The sequence below is a fragment of the Podarcis liolepis genome (assembly GCF_965112155.1).
Source record: "Podarcis liolepis genome assembly, chromosome: 6".
Taxonomy (NCBI): Eukaryota; Metazoa; Chordata; class Lepidosauria; order Squamata; family Lacertidae; genus Podarcis; species Podarcis liolepis.
The window spans coordinates 22,640,632-22,657,800 of record NC_139559.1 but is presented as its reverse complement, the minus strand read 5'-3'; the positions used below and the strand labels follow the sequence as shown (position 1 = coordinate 22,657,800).

General features: G+C 43.2%; 1 protein-coding gene across 1 annotated transcript; it reads right to left on the bottom strand.

Annotated features, from left to right (window-relative positions):
• Positions 1–4,086: 4,086 nt before the first annotated feature.
• On the bottom strand, positions 4,087–14,380 carry GDAP1L1 (ganglioside induced differentiation associated protein 1 like 1). Its single transcript, XM_083508306.1, has 3 exons — positions 14,264–14,380; positions 12,509–12,623; positions 4,087–5,532 (listed from the first exon to the last, which is right to left on the bottom strand). The coding sequence occupies exons 1-3, from the start codon at positions 14,330–14,332 to the stop codon at positions 5,189–5,191; spliced, it is 528 nt and encodes a 175-aa protein (XP_083364432.1). The 5' UTR covers positions 14,333–14,380; the 3' UTR covers positions 4,087–5,188.
• Between the last annotated feature and the right edge of the window lie 2,789 nt (positions 14,381–17,169).

Sequence of the window (17,169 nt, the reverse complement as noted above, 5' to 3'; positions counted from 1 at the left end):
CAAAACAGGAAGTCTGCCTTCTGCTTTTTGTACATAGACTGAAGCAAAAACCTTGTAAGCTAAAGTCTGGAAAGTCATTAAAAAAGTTTAAATTTCCTTCATTTATAATTACTGAAACCCCCTTGGAAGCAGGAGAAAAGGGGGGGGGACTTTGTTTAACGCCTGCAGGAGAGGGAGTGAAGAAAGATAAGTTTCCACCGTCTCTAACCTGGGAACAGGGTGTCAGAGACAGAAATTCTTGGAGAGGTTCATTGACTGTGAATGGAATACTTTGACAGATAGCTAAAGAAGAGAAATAAATTGATTCCAATGTTGCCTTCTGCATTCTAAAGAAACAAAATATCTGAAAAATGAAAGTAATTTTCCTTTGTTGGACTTGCCTTAAAAAAAATGGATACAAATAGAAATTGTCTCCTCTAGAGGGAGCTTGCTAAATTGTTGCTGCAGTATACTTGAGGACTCAACAGCTGTCAGATTAAGATCGTGGGACCAGTCCTTTTTGACCTTGACTAAATATGAGCTGGGAGGAAGTTTTGGTGCTTGCTTTATGCAAGATAAGTGCCTTGCTGGAACAGATGCATGAGAAGATGGATTTGATGACTGTTGTGGTTAATAACTGTGGACAAACAGGGAATATTGATACAGAAACTATTCAGGGACCAACTCAGGAACCTGTACTGATTGGGCAAGTGCAGAAGATAATGGAGGAGGTTGCGGTTGCACCTCAAATAAAACAAATGGAGAGACCCGAGGCCCTACAGGAGCATAAGCCGCTGTCTTTGAAGATTGAAGTTGGAGTCGGCCAGGGGGAGTCTGGAGCTGAGGAGGTTCTTAACTTTGGAGAGACCTTGAAATAAGTTTTTAAATATTTTTTGGACTACATTGATGATTGTGGGGAGTGGGACTCTGGGGAATGGACTGGTTGGATGAAGGGAGACGAAGATAATTTTGGGTTGGAATCCCCCAGAGACCTACTCCCCAACAAGAAAGGAAAGAAACTAAGAAAGAGACCAACAAAAGACAAGGAAAAGTGCAAGTATAAACAAGAAGAAGAAGATCTGCAGAAGGGACATGGAAGAGACTTAAGGGCCTCGGACATAAGATTACCAAGTTGATGGACTAGATGGAATGGACAGTAAGGACTGACACAACCCGAGACCAGGAAGAAGGGACGTTGGATGAAGATTGGAAGAAAATTTATAAAGAATCTTTTTATTTTTATTTTTTAGGGAATTAGCCTAAAATTAATGAACATTAGGGAAAATGTTGGAATGAAACTATATGACTCTAGTAGAAAAGATATCAGGAGTTATGTATAATCGAGTATTAAGCGTTAAGCTCTAAAGTATTTTTTGGTAAGATAAGGTTAAATAATTTAAGGTAATTTGAATAACAGAATATGGGGAAAGGATGGAAAGGATTTGTTGAGTTAATTAATAGGTTAAATTGTCAAGATAAATTATTTAGTAAAAATTGAGAAAGATGGAAATAATTTGCTGAAATAATCAATCAAACTAGAATACAAAAAGGGAGGTGTGAGGAGGTCAATGAAACAAGCAAATGGAAGTTAAAGATATGTATAATATGGGATTTGTGTCTTTTTTTCCTTCTTTTTTATCTTTTTGCTGTATTGTTGCATTGGTTTTTATGTCTTGTTTTTTTTCTCCTTGTTTTTTTCTATGTATTGTAGTGTTGTTTTTAATTTTTGTTTCTTTTCTGTAATTTTGAAATTATTAATAAATATTATTTTTTTAAAAAAATAAATTTTGCAAAGTGTGTTCTCCCTGAAATGAGAGCACGTGTTGCGGTGGGGTCTGCCAGGCCAACCCTCTCTTGCCAGGCAGGTTAAATGGTGATTGCCTGAAGCAACGATTGGATGACTGGGTTGCTGGGGCAAATTGCATGTTGCAAATTGGGTGGGTGGGTCCAAAGGCTTTAAATATTGGAGCACTCCACTTTTGCTTTCTCTTTCGCTGAGTATATCGGATCACCCGCCCGCCCGCCCTGAGTTCCGGTTGACCTTGCTATGCCTGTCATGGGGTCATCTGCCGTTGGGGCAGGGGCCTAGTAGGAATTTTGTCCATTTGGCTGATTGACTGGTGCCATTTGGTTTTTGCCTACTACTTAGCAATTTGTCACAACTTGTAAGGTTGCGGTTAGGCATTGGTTATAAAAATTGGTGGAGGAGGGGTCAGGATAGGCTGGGCCTGCCCCTCCAATGGTGGTGTGGAAGGGAATTCCATTAAAGGAATCCTGGGGCTTGCCACGATTTCGTCCAATCCCTGAAATGGGACCAGGGCCGGCAAGCCTTGGGCAGCAGGTTGGGTGAGCGGTGAGGGACTGTCACTCAGCTCAACTGATCCCCAATATTGTTTTCCCTTCACTGGCTTCCGAGGAAGTTCAGAAAGTCAGTTCTGTCCCAGGCGGGGGGACAGATAGTTATAACCAATGCCTAAGCAACCACTCACAGATTATGTATTTTAATAAAGTTGTGGCGAAATTATGCCAAAAACCTTAAACAAAAATTATATGTGATTTGTGAATTATTTTGAGGGGTGGCTTGGGGACTTCCACACGCAAAGATTTGTATTTGGGAGAGGGGTGTGTGGGGAGAGCAGTAGGAGGGTTTGCAAGTTTTAAATGCAGTTAATATCTCTATCAATCGCTGGTGGGAGGAGAGAGACACAACCCACACAAACCGTTAGCAAAAAATGGCCAACTTTTTTCTTCACAATTCACAATGCATTCAAAATGACTCTGGAAAATCTGCCTTTCAGGACTGTGTCAACATGTTCTCGTAAATATATCCTGGAGGGAAACAGCAGGTGTGAAATCTAAGACTAGAGATCTTTAGCGAAATGAGGAACAATGCAATGGCTGGCTTGTCAACTAGCTTGTCGTGCTGTTATGGACTGGCTGGATGTAGAGGAATGGTGGGAAGCACCAGCTGGGGAAAATACAACTTCCTTCCCTACAAACCCTCTCAGATGCTAAGATTGGCATCTTGGTGGCAGCGGTGGAGCATATGCCTGATGGCTCAGGGTAGGCTTGGGAGTCGCAGGCGTGCAGCGCACCAAATGTCACCCCCCTCAGTGAGGGCACCTGGGGCGCTTCGCCCCCACCCCCCTATCCTACGCCCCTGGTTGGTGGTTCATCTGTTCTCAAAGGCACTACAAAACAACAGCAACTGACTTTTCGCAGTGAGGGAGCTGACACGGTCACATCCACACCATATGTTAAAAGCACTTAGCTTCCACCAAAGAATCTCAGAAACCATAGTTTGTTAAGAGTACTGGGAATTGTCGCCCTGTGAAGGGAAAACCACGGTTCCCAGGATTTGGGCAGGGGTGGGGGGAAGCCATGGCTGTTAAAGTGGTATAAATGTGCTTTCAGTGTATGGTACGGACGTCACCCATGGAAATGCATGGAAAAGTGGGGAAGGACGAATGATTAAGGGAAACATGTATAAGCACTCTGCAAGCAACTAGGGATGAATGCAGGGTGAATGCTCATGCTCATATAACTGCCCTGCAAACAGAACAGAATGAATGCTCAGTAGAGAGCATTCCCCATGCAATCACACCCCTGTGTAAGGTTTCTGCAAGCAAACCAACAAGAATGCTTAATATTGCCTGGAAGAGCACTGAAGTTGAGGGAAAAACATGCATCTCTTTGTTAATACAGTCGTACCTTGGAAGTCGAACAGACTCCATTCCAGAAGTCCGTTTGACTTCCAAAATGTTCGGCAAACAAAGCGTGGCTTCTGATTGGCTGCAGGAAGCTCCAGCAGCCAATCGGAAGCTGCGGAAGCCCCGTCAGATGTTCAACTTCCAAAAATAGTTTGCAGGCCGGAACAGTCACTTCTGGGTTTGCAGCTTTTGGGAGCCAAAACATTCGAGAACTAAGCTGTTCGAAAACCAAGATACGTCTCTAATTCCTATTCATGGAGTAAATCATGGCAAATTCTGAGGCTAAGCCAACCCCTGACTACATTAAAGTAGAAAAAGGCACAGTGTGTGCAGACACATTTACCCAGGGAAATGAGTCAACTGATGCTAAACACATTTAGAAATGTAAAGCCATTACTCCTCCCATATGGTTTATTTAGGTTCTCAGGGGGTTTTTAAGCATGAGTAGCAGTGATGCTCATTACTCTTTCCAACATGCAAAAGGCACAAGAAAGTGAGAAAGGTGATTTTCTGTGCAAAGTGTTTCTAAGAAAATACACAGCAAAAAAGTCACTTAAAAAAAATGCTCCTCAAGGAAAGAATGGCGGGGGGAAAGGAAGAAAGAAATGAAAACACATCCTTTGGAAATGGCTTGAAACTTATGAAAACAGTCCTGTTGTTAGAGTCCGGCAAGGCTCCTTTGGTGAACGATGCTTGGCAAATTCATGAAAGGAACTCGAGGCAAACACCTCAGTAAGACAGAGATTCATCTGTGAAATCAAGGATACAATCAGAAGAAACCCACTGGCTGTCAACAATTAAAAAAGCAAATTAAAAAAAATATAGAAGTAGAAAGTGGATACATTCTAAGCGCAAGTCGATTAAAAATGCTTGATTGAATGGAAATGATGGTATACAAAGAGAGAAAGAGACACAAATAATTCATTTCCACCTTAAGCTAGAACTTCACAAACTACTGTGGTCTGACTGTGTTCATTCTATTTCTGTTGTGTGCATCTCTGTGTTTTGTTAAAAAATAAGCCTATGTCATCATCACAACACCACAACAGCTCTTAGGAGAGAAAAGTCCCCGCAATTCGCACCTGTGGGAAAAAATGTGCTATGTGGCCAACAAACATTGGAAAAAATGTAAAGGTGCAGAAGATAACCCCGTCTTTCCATTTTGTGTTGCTGGGGGGTGTTGTTGCTTCTCTTCTAATGGCGCTTTCCTGTGCTAGAGGGCAGTTTTGCTCCACAGCGGTTGTGTAAGCATTAACACAACCACTGTTTACAGTTGTATAATACTTAAACCTAAAAAAAAGGCATTGTACAAGTTGAATTTTTGTTGTCGTCGTTGATTCGCTTTCCTTGCAGTATAGGTTTTTTTTCTACTTCTAGACTATGGAATGTTACATTAACAGTATAGTTACTCATATTGGTTTCAAATTTCATTACAGTTACTGAAGATTCATCATGGTTTCACACAGCACAGAGACACCAAACTAAACACCACGCCTGCCTTAGATGTATTTTTTCTTTAGATACCAATACGCAAAATACCCCATCCCCCCTAGAGATCCCATGAGGAAGGAGGCTCCGAAAAAGGATGGTGGTTTCCGCTTGACCAGCCTAAAGGCATTGGGTACCACTGCCGAGAGGAGGGTGGTGTGTATGTCTCCCAAAACTTTCCTGAAGGCAAAGCGTTTTTGTATCCTTTCAAAGAAGTTCTGTAGGTTGGGTCTACTGCCATCTTCCCAGTATTTCTTAGAGAGTCCTAGAAACTTGAGGCGATGCAGCGTGGCTCCCAGCAAGATGTCAGCCAAGGTGAAGACACACCCACAAAGCCAGAGTTCACACTTCTGCCCTGGAGAGCAAAGACAACACAGAAGCAATAGATTAAAAAAGTTTCGTCACACCTAAACACTTAGGAATGGAGACAAAGTCCAATCTTGGAGCTTATTGACTTCCATTTTGGGCTGATGCAATGCATACCCTCCAGTTTTGTTGTTGTTTAGTCGTATCCATTTTGTCAACTCTACACTTGTTTTCCACTGGATAGCCTTGTGTCCCGTCCAAGAGGGCAAGAGCAGGAGCAGGAGGGATTCGTCCCACTCCTAACGCTGACCTACCCATGCCTCTAGAAGGCAGAGGAGCCTGCTTTCAACCAATTCGGGATACGCACCCCTACCAAGAGATTTGCATGTTGTCTGCAGATACTATGGTTCTGGTTCTCCAAAGACTGGATGAAATCCTCACCAGAATAGTTAACATTGAGAAACAATTGGATACTAGTTCCTCCCCTTTAAATGCCCAAGGGCTTAAAGGGATGATAAGAAATGACTCTGTTAACAACTCACCAACTCAAACTATGGATGAAGTGAGGTCCTGTCAAGTCTTGCAAACGAACCAGATAATGCTTGAGATTCACCGATACACTCATAGGTGGATGAACCGCAGACAAATTACTATGTCCTTGTCTCAGCTCTTGAATTACCATTACCGAAATGTAGATCTAGAAAATTTCCACTTCCTGCCTACCTTGAGAAACACCATGTGCCTATTTATGACCTTTAGGTCATCAACCCTCCCATCTCGACTCATGGAGATAAAGGATACTCTATGGTGGTTCCACTCTCTCCGCCCAGTGAGGGTATTTAAAGACGAAACAAGGAGGCAATTGGTCCCTTGCATAGAGTCAAAGCTAATGCGGATAAAGGAAACCAAGCTCAACACTTTACAGAGGACAGTCCTCTGTAAGGGTGCCAAAGGGCAGTTCTCCATTCCAAGGTCCATCTGCTATAAAGGAGGCAGAGCAGAGGCCAAATCAACTGAGCAAGCTCAGAGGGCACCCAGTTATGGTTAGATGTACTCGACTGCTATCTGAATTACTACATTTGCATATATGCATATCAATTAACACAGAGATTTAATGTAAATTGGCACCCACTTTTGTCTTCTTTTTGGCGAAGCCTAACTGGCCACTCTAGATTTTCACCAAATTTGGTACAGAGAAAGAGAAAACCAGCCGTTCCTTGCAGCCTACGTGGTGGGCAGCTCGTCAATTTTGGGCCAGTTGAAAAATGCAGGGGCAGAGACAGAGGGATTTTAATTTGCAATTAAAATTTAAATTGAATCAGAGGTCATTTGTCTGGTGTCAAAACTCCTTTAACCGGTACTAGAACAAGAAGAAAGACAGGGCAAGGCTTCCCTTTCCTGCTGTGTTGTCTCTTCCCCTGCTGATCTTAGCAGAATTTGATGAATCTACCGTGAATGAACAGCATTTGCAGCAGGCTTTGAAACTGTGAAGTCATTCATCATCAAAATCTTTGTGGCATCCAGTGGCAACTCTAAAGGTTATGGGCCTTCTTAATCCCCCCAAAAGGTGGGATGTAATTTCAAACAATTGCAACACCTTGCTTGTTTGTTTCGGTTCTCCAAGCTAATCTTCAGCCCAAAGAAAAACCTGCAGTGAGGCAGTGGAGAGGGGAGCCTTCAGGGTGAGTCATATGAGGACTCAATAACGTTTCCTCTCTTTGGAATGGAGCAATTAACCCCACTGTGCTGGCGAGTTTGTTGGGCTCTTTTCTCCCAGCCCAACCTTGGCAGCTGGAATCCAAGCTCTCTATCGGTTGCCAATTAGCTCCCCACCTCCTGCAAAAGTGAATACTAGCCTACTGGCTGCACAGTGAAGCCTTGTTGTCAGGTTTCATTCCCAAAGGGAGAAAATTCGCCATGTGATACACAGACACCCCACTTCCTGAGATTAAGGGTGTCTCTGTACTGTACTTTAAAGCAAGTCGCTTTCTCCAAATAAACCTTAGCATCCTTAACAAGCTGCACTTTCCTCCTGTTTAAGTTTATTAATATTTTGCAATTTACACCAATGTCTCTAGAGAGGAGATACAGTGGTACCTCGGGTTACATACGCTTCAGGTTACATATGCTTCAGGTTACAGACTCCGCTAACCCAGAAATAGTGCTTCAGGTTAAGAACTTTGCTTCAGGATGAGAAAAGAAATCGTGCTCCGGCGGCCCCATTAGCTAAAGTGGTGCTTCAGGTTAAGAACAGTTTCAGGTTAAGAACGGACCTCCGGAACGAATTAAGTACTTAACCTGAGGTACCACTGTATAAATACTTGATGATGATGATGATGATGATACTAATGATGTTATGAGTTTGGTGTGTGGAGAAAGCTGTATGCCTAGACCCTTCTAATTCCTGGATCCAGCAACTGTGAAAATTTAAGCAAAGATTCAAATTCCTGGAATAGCCGGACTAGCTTCCTAATGGAGGTGGTAGCTTGGGTAATGGGCCATTAAGGAAACAAAGTGCCAGGAGAAAAATGGGTGGAGCCCCCTTCCTCAACTGGCTGGTATCTAGAAAGACAAAGGCCAGATTTGAGAGTGGAGTGATGTGAGCTAGAAGCAAGGAAGTAGCAGGCTGAGAAGCCAGAGAGACAGAGCGATGCTTGATTTCTTATTGAATCCAAGGTTGCAAGCTATGGGGCCCTCTTTGGGTGATTATGCTGTGAACCCCTCCATCGTGGGCTCAGGTTGTATATAAGTGTAAATAAACCATATATCATAAAGACACCACAGTCTCTGCTGTGCCTCATTCCAAAAGGAAACATGAACGCTGAGTGTTTGTCTGGAATTTCGCACCACTTGGAGATTGGGTGGCAAGCCACAACAATGATAAATAGCCAGGTGGCACAGGTGGCATCCCTAGCTCTCTGTCACCTTTTTCTAAAGAACCTTTCAAGCAACCCTCTAGGTCTAATGCCCCACATTAACACAATGCATATGCAGGTAATTGAAATAGCTGCACATTCTTTTCCAGTTTACTCTTGTCTGCATGTCTCACTGCTTCTTCTGTAAAGTCCATGCATTAACACGGATGCCCACTGGACGCAACATTTATCCACCGCCCACTCTGGAATTTAACTTCTAGAGGCAATAAGGAAGAAGCTGGACACTGAAGAATGAAAACATGAGCAGCTCTCGTTATTATAACAATGGCACATTTTTATGCATAAGATGTGGTACCCAAAAATAGCTCTTTCTCTGCCTCCTACTTTGCAGCATATTGCACTCATAATTACTGGGTACCTCGCACTGTGATGTCTGTCACCTTGGCAGTTTTGCATGTGGCTCGACCAAGCCTGCTAGGATATATTTTTTCTTTCCAAGCACAGCCTCTGAGAGAAGAAGAAGCGGCTTGAGAGATTAGAACCTGGCTGACTTTCAAAGCCAAAGAGAAAACCCCTCTGCAGGCCAGCCCTGGGATACATTGGCAGGTGCAGTTGTTAGAAATGTCAGTCTTCTGCAGAGAAGGACTTGTTTTTAATAGCCATTCTCTCCACCAGAAAGGCTGTTAAAAATGTCTCTCCTGTGTGAAAAGTTCCCTGCTGCTATTTCTTGGGCAGATATGTATTCACAAACTCTCTTCAGGTCAAAACTACCCACATCTTTTCCCCAGCGGGAGCAAAAGCAGCAGGGGGTGGGTGGGGTTTTCAACAGAAAAATTGTGCTGATTTTCAACCTCAAACTGCAAGCTCAGTGGGTGCACTGTGTTAGGAAACAACAAACACGCCATAAACTGTAAGATTCTAGGAGTGTGAAGGGAGCTGGCAGAGATAATTTTTATTTCAGAACTTTTGTTTCCACTTGGCTTTGGGTGCTGTTTTTTCTCAATCTGAAGTCACTTGCCGTATTCATATGAATCCCTGCCCCAATAGTCCTCTTGAACCCAGTGCTTTGTTCTTCCTCTTCTTTCCTCTTTTCTGTTTGTTCTGCCTCTTTTGATGCCTTTGATTCTCCAAATATGCCTCTGTTTCCTATTGCAAGTGAGTCAGTTGTCAGGCCCTAAATTTACACAGTTGTCTATGACATCAGAGAATCAATGCTAGGGTTGTCATACGTCTGGAATTTCCCAGGCACATCCAGTTTTGGGGTCCAGCACCCTCATCTGGGCAGATTTTTGCATTAAGTGTCCAGGTTTGGGGGTTTTCTGTTTCTGTTTTCGTGTTGTTGTGGGTTTTTTTGTGGGGCCCCAGAACAGGAAGCAGACATTGGGTGGCCGGGAGCGGCTTGCTGGGGGTCGTGCTAGGCCTGGTGTTGTTCCTGGCGGTCGCTTGGCCTTGCATGACCTTCCCAGGGCCACTCAGCCTCCCATCGTGAGAAGGAGGCTGAAGACAGCAAAGGTAAGAGGGAAGGGAAGAAGGGGGGAACAGGCAGGCGAGGAAGGGGTTAGCAGCAGGGAGGGGGTGAGCGATGGAGATGCGGGATGGTGAGGGAAGTGCCCTGATGGTAGGGTGGGGTGTCTGGCTCTTGATCCCCAGAATATGGAAACCTTAATCAATGCTGCACTATGGTGTCAGCACATCTTTGGCTTCAATTGGCTCAGGTGACATGACATACTGTAGGATCACAGCCACCAGTGCTTTGATGTCATATGGAACCCTGCAAGCTTTGGACCTGAAGTGAACAGTGGCAGTGGGCAGAAAGCAGAAAGTTAGATTGATTGATTAGAAAACAACAACAACCCTTCAACAAGAAGTATCTGTTTCATGAGGTTCTTCCTGTCCCTCTAGTACTATGAATTTTGGAAATGATACGTGCAGGCTCCCTAACATTATGATTAAATTAGAAGAACCACTAAGGAAATAACCACCCATAGAGCGTTCATGTTGCAAAACATAGTATAAACTCCTGCCTGAGTATATATCACTGTTTTTTTATCCAGATCAAGGTTTTTTATATCCAGATCAAATCAACAGAACAAGTTAGTCACAACTAGCATTTCAAACTGATTTTGTTGCAACTAAAGTATGACTGACTGGGTGTGGATTCAGCAGTATGGCAGGCACAGCTGGCATTAGCTTAGCACTTGGGATGGGTAGATCTGTCAATTCTGGCTTCTCTTTTTTATATATATAAATTTTTATTAGTTTTTAACATATCATTTTCAACAGTAATTAAACATACTTTTACATATCTATCTATCTATCTATCTATCTATCTATCTATCTATCTATCTATCAAAGTTTTTTAACACTGTCAATTCTGGCTTCTCATTTTTTCCAGTGTTAAGTACAGTTCTCCATATTTCCATATCAGTTTGCAAAGTATTTTTCTTAAGGCTTCATGAAAATTCTTCAGCAAATTTATCCTAATATACAATTTTTGCAAAGAATTTTTGGGAAATATGCACTTTTTTCGCAAAGCGATTTTGCCTAATATGACTTTAAGTTTTGGGGTTTTTTACAATCAATTTCATGAATTTTATGAAATAAAATGAATAAAAACAATATGATGCATTTTTGTAGTTTTCACCAACATAGGCATTTTTATGCACCTTTTACCCTAGTATATGCCTTTTTGTACACGTTACATGGGTGGGGAAACTACACCGCAATATTTGGTGAACTGCGAAAATTCTGAAGGGCAGTTGTGTTTCAGTTCATATATGCTTTAGTAAAGTGCAAATAAGGTAGTTTTGCATTTAAATGTGAATTGAATCAAACTTATCCCTGTACTTACTTAGCAGATTAACAGAAGTGTACATTTCTACAGGAAACTCTCACGGTGTGCCTTCCATCTCTGGGCTTGAGTCTTTAGCTGGTTCACTATGTTAGGGTTGCCATATTTCAAAAAGTAAAAACCAAGACACCCCAAAAACGCTGCTCTTTGGAAATCCCCCCCCCCCGGACATCAATTCCGCCTTTCAAATCCCAGTAATGTCCGGGAAAATCCGGACGTCTGGCAGCCCTAACTAAGTATTATAGGTGCCCTCTTTGAAGTATGATATGTCAATGTGTTAAAGAGTTGCTGCAGTCAGTGCAACAGTCAAGGTTCATCTGGGAAAAGCAGGAGGAGCCCTGACAGAACATGGAACCCTTCTGAGCTATTCTCAACAGGAGATTTTCAAAGCATACTCATTGCGCTCTCTCTCTCTCTCTCTCTCTCTCTCTCTCTCTCTCTCTCTCTCTCTTGTTCCTAATGTATTTTTCTTGGCACAAATACACAATCAAACCTGACTCACAGCTGGACGCAAACAAAACGAATGCCTGCTGGTCTTGATCGAAGGAAATGACAACCTGAACTGAGGAAGAGGCTTCAAATGGTTTTGATGGGACGGAGGGAAGCAGCGCTAACTTAATGCAACTATATTGTCCTTGAGATGTCTATGTCAGAGTGGGATTTAGGGCAACATGACTGGTTCCCCCATATGGGGTGCCGAGCCTAGGGGGTGCTGCAAGGTGTTGAACTATGATGTAGTGAATTGAATTGAACTGAATGGAAGGTGAGAGGCGGTGGGGGGGGGGAGCCAAATTTTGGCCTCGCACAGGGCACCACACACACACCTCCTCCATCCAGCAAGCAAAAGCCATGGTTCAATTATATTTTCCAACCAGGCAAAAGTACTAAAGGAGGGCACAAAGCAAGGTGGTGAGGGGAATGACCTAGGGAGAGAGGGTGCAGCTTGGAGAACTCCAAGCGTGGCATTTAGCCACAGGGTCTGAGGTTCCCAGCCGCTACCTTCAGTCTTTCTTTAGATGCAGTCACTGCACTTCCTGTTTCTTTGTTCTGTGAGTCCTTTTGTCCAGTCGTCTGTTATGGCCAGCTGGACTTAGTGATGATAACATCACAGCAGATAATGATACTACTGCTACTAATAATCATTAATAGTTGACAGCAAAATATAACATCCTTCTGATAATGGATTATATCTCATCTAACAAAATCTGCTCTAGCTTTACCTGCCAAATAAGGTTTGCTCTCCAACAGTCTCTCGCAGCAGACTTAGAAAATAATGTCCGCAACAGCGTGATGCCTACCTTCGTATTCAATTTTTCTTTTCTCCAGCTCAGCTTCAATCTGATCTAGCACCATTCCCAGATCACCCAGGATTTTCTTCAAGTAGTTCACATTGTCATGTTCCAGGATCTTGGCCTAGATATAAACAGTAAATGTTTACATCGAAATTGAACAAGAAGAATGTGTTTTCACACAATTTGAACGTAGTGGATATTTTACAAACAAATGACTTTGAAAGGTCTCATCGTTGTTTTGATCAATCTTGTCAGGGAACTGCCATCAGCTCAGACGCGAGAGGTGGAAGGGCAGTTGTGTTACAGGGAACCTCCGAAAGTCCTGCGAAGCAGTTCCTCCTCTGGCAAGGAAGAAAGCCCCACCTTCAGTGGGGAGGAGGTGGTGGGACCAGGGGATGCTAGGGAGAGCCTCAACACCGACCCTGAGCAAGCCGGAGAGGAGGGAAGTACCCCTTTGCCAGCGCCCACTCTGCGCATTAGGTTTCGGCGCAAGGAGGGGAGGAGAAGGTTGGGGGTCAAGCGACTGTTATGCTGGGGAAGGTACAAGGACCGACCACTCCCAGATTCTGCTAGCGACTGAGCCAGACATGAACTTGCGACGCTCTTCACTGTAAATAGTTTTGCACTAAGAATAAAGCCTGGAAAAGACAGGTCTTGCTTGTTTGCTCTCGAGCAACCACACCAGCATCTGACAAATCTGCTGTGAGAAGAGGTGCTCGGAAGTCCAAATATTCAGGGATGTGTTCATAAAAGCACCTTACAACCTGTGCCAGGACTGCACTAACAGAGGCATTGTGTCTAGGTCATGAGAAGCAATAACTCCTCTTTATTATGTGCTGGTCAAGTGCTATCTAGAGTACTGGGCCCAGTTATGGGTGCCACATGTTAAAGAGGATATTGGCAAGCTGGAGCATGTCCAGAGGAAGACACCTGGGATGGTGAAGGGTCTGGAAATGGAAGTCCTATGAGGAATGGTTGTATGAGCTGGGAGTATTAGGGCAGGAGAGCTGTCTTCAAATCTCTGAAGGGCTGCCAAAGATGGAGCAGACTTGTTTGCTGTTGCTCAAGAAAGCAGAACTAGAACCAGTGGGTGGGAATTGCAGGGAAACAGATTTCAGCCCAACCTTAGAAGGAACTTCCTAATGGTAAAAACTGTTCAACAGTGGAGCAAACTGCCTTGGGTGGTGGGCTCTCCTTCACTGGAAGTATTTAAGTAAAAGCTGGTCAACCACCTGTCAGGGATGCTCTAGTTGCATCCTGTGTTGTAGATCCTGCATTGAGAAGGTAGCTGGACCAGACCTCCAAGTTCCCTTCCTTCCAACTCTAAAATTCCTTCTTACGTACATCAGAAATCCCCCCTTTAGTACAGCTGTTAAAGTGCAGGAGCCTTGTCCTCTTTTGAATCTGGTCACCCTGTTAGGGCAGCGATGTCAGGCAAAATGGCAAGCAGCAGCACTGGTAATGGATCTGAACTGACAACCCCATTTGCGAAACTTTAGTTTGCTAGAAAACACTCAACTCCAGCACAACTGGATTCAGTTGAACATCTGTCGTCTTCAGTACCAATAGCCATCCAAATCCGCATGCCACTTTATTGTTAAAAAACCCCAACACGCCTCATAGAAGTTTATGAAAACAATAAAAGTATCATTAAAAACAGTTATTTAAAACACTAAAAAAAAATAAAATAAAAACAATGATAAACTAAAAACAGATTGAAACAGATTAAATGTTGTGTGTGTGCTGCTATGAGCATCTCACCATGAGCTTCTTCTGTTTGGAAAGGTATGGCTCTGATAGCTGTGGCTCCTCTTCATGGTCTAATTTCATCAGGTCTGAGCTGGCATTAACTAAATGTCCTGTGGAAGTAGGAGAGAACGGATTGGGGTTAATTAATGATGATGATGATGATGATGATGATGATAATAATAATAATAATAATAATAATAATAATATAATAATAATAATAATAATATAATAATAATAATAATAATAATAATAATAATAATAATAATAATAATAATAATAATAATAAATTTTATTTATACCCCGCTCTCCCCAGCCAAGACCGGGCTCAGGGTGGCTAATTCGTGACCAATCTTCCCTAGACCCATGATTTCCAAAATTCCCCTTCCCCACGGACCGCATGAAAATTGCTGAGGGTCTCGGTAGACCACTTAATGATTTTGTTTCTGCCTGTTGCAGCAATTGTAATATGCCGTGCCAAGTAATCTTCAAATTGTGTCTTTTTTGCTTCTTTTATTTCTTATATGGAATTGCATGCATTTTATTGTGTTACAATTTGATTTCTACAGAATTCATATTGTAAGCATTCTTCACACTGCCGCCCCACCTGCGTGAAACTTATGTAGTCTGCAGACCACAGTTTGGGAACCTCTGCTCTAGACACATGGCTATCTTTAACAAAAATGTTAAGTGTCTAATAATGTCTCACCCTTCTAAGAATCTGCCTTTCTGACTTTAATTATGGTCTCCAGACCACAATACGGTCTGAAGGCACATGGGGCTACTACCTTTCTAAAGCTAAGCAGATCTGGGTCAGGGCAGTGGGTTCCTTGATGGGAACAAGATGGGATATAAATATATTTGATTTCTTGCAGTATTTTCACTGTCAAGGGGTGGGAGAAGTGCTTGTGGGATTTTCTGCCCCAGCAGGTTCCCAAAGTAACTTGGCCAGCCTTGAAGAGCAGGGTTCGTGTATTGTTTTGGAAAGTGCAAATCTGGTAGATTTGCCTTTAAATGCAGACAGAATCAAATTTATTCCACAATACCATTCAGATGAAAAACTTAAAAGTTACAGAAAGAATCTCCAGGTTGGGACCTGGTAGCTCTACCTCTAATAAGTGCGAAAGCACAGATGTGCCCTGATTTTTGTTTGTTTGATATTTACAGTGGTACCTCGGGTTAAGTACTTAATTCGTTCCAGAGGTCTGTACTTAACCTGAAACTGTTCTTAACCCGAAGCACCACTTTAGCTAATGGGGCCTCCTGCTGCTGCCGCGCCGCTGGAGCACGATTTCTGTTCTCATCCTGAAGCAAAGTTCTTAACCCGAGGTAATATTTCTGGGTTAGCGGAGTCTGTAACCTGAAGCGTATGTAACCTGAAGCATATGTAATCCAAGGTACCACCGTATAAGCAGCAAACACCAGTATAGCGCCTTGCCTCAGCCTAAATCCTTGTGACTGGGTCTCACATTCAGGACTGGGAGGGCTATCGCACTATGACTAGGCTATGGTTGGAAGATTTACTCATCACCTTAGAAAAGTCCTTTGCCTATGATTTTTTTTTTTTAAAAAAAAAATATTGAGACCTACCCTCTTCTTTCCAAAGTCTTTATTTTTCCATTGTGAATGAATATATTAATAGCAGCTACTGTTTTACAGAAGCCCTCATTCCTTTTTTGTTGTTGTTGTTTAGCCATTTAGTCGCGTCCGACTCTTCATGACCCCCTGGACCAGAGCACGCCAGGCACTCCTGTCTTCCACTGCCTCCCGCAGTTTGGTCAGACTCATGTTTGTAGCTTCAAGAACACTGTCCAACCATCTCGTCCTCTGTTGTCCCCTTCTCCTTGTGCCCTCCATCTTTCCCAACATCAGGCTCTTTTCCAGGAAGCCATCTCTTCTCATGAGGTGGCCAAAGTATTGGATCCTCAGCTTCACGATCTGTCCTTCCAGTGAGCACTCAGGGCTGATTTCCTTCAGAATGGATAAGTTTGATCTTCTTGTAGTCCATGGGACTCTCAAGAGTCTCCTCCAGCACCATAATTCAAAAGCATCAATTCTTTGGCGATCAGCCTTCTTTATGGTCCAGCTCTCACTTCCATACCTCACTACAGTGGTGCCCCGCAAGACGAATGCCTCGCAAGACGGAAAACCCGCTAGACGAAAGGGTTTTCCGTTTTTGAGCTGCTTCGCAAGACGATTTTCCCTATGGGCTTGCTTTGCAAGACGAAAACGTCTTGCGAGTGTTCCAATTTTTTCCGCTTCCCTCCCCCTTTTTCTAAGCCGCTAAGCCACTAATAGCCTTTTAGCCGCTAATCCGCTAAGCCTTTAATAGCCGCTAAGCCTTTAATAGCCGCTAAGCCTTTAATAGCCGCTAAGCCTTTAATAGCCGCTAAACCGCTAATAGCGCTAATCCACTAAGCCGCTAATAGGGTTGCTTCGCAAGACGAAAAAACCGCTAGACGAAGAGACTCGCGGAACGGATTAATTTCGTCTTGCGAGGCACCACTGTACTGGGAAAATCATAGCTTGAACTATACGGACCTTTGTCAGCAAGGTGATGTCTCTGCTTACTGTAACCTTATCCCAGACTCAGCAAAGCATTTGCGGGCTGCAGGTTAGCCAATGTGTTTGTGCCAGCATAGGGCACCATTTTAAACTGTCATTTGCAGCAGCTAAATGAAACTATGGCACCTTGCGGTCTTGGCTTAATGATACCCACCCTGGCTAGATGCCATTCCAAGTCAGAACAGGAGGGAGAGACAGATGCTTCATGCTCAGTTGGTTCAGCTAAGAATCCAGAAATTTATGTTCATTTCCCAGCACATTACTCTGGCCTTCTCTTTATCTTTCCCTATGTTCCTTATTAATCTTCTTTCTCCACTCCAGCTACCAAGTGTCTCACTTAAGCACCTCTCCATTCT

What these genes read in the sequence shown, in the direction of transcription:
- GDAP1L1 (XM_083508306.1), bottom strand. Translation starts at nt 14,332, where the DNA reads ATGAAATTAGACCATGAAGAGGAGCCACAGCTATCAGAGCCATACCTT. An exon ending in CCAAACAGAAGAAGCTCATG is followed by an intron (nt 12,624 to 14,263) that starts GTGAGATGCTCA and finishes GTTTATATCTAG; the next exon opens with GCCAAGATCCTGGAACATGA. An exon ending in AAGAAAAATTGAATACGAAG is followed by an intron (nt 5,533 to 12,508) that starts GTAGGCATCACG and finishes TTTGCTCTCCAG; the next exon opens with GGCAGAAGTGTGAACTCTGG.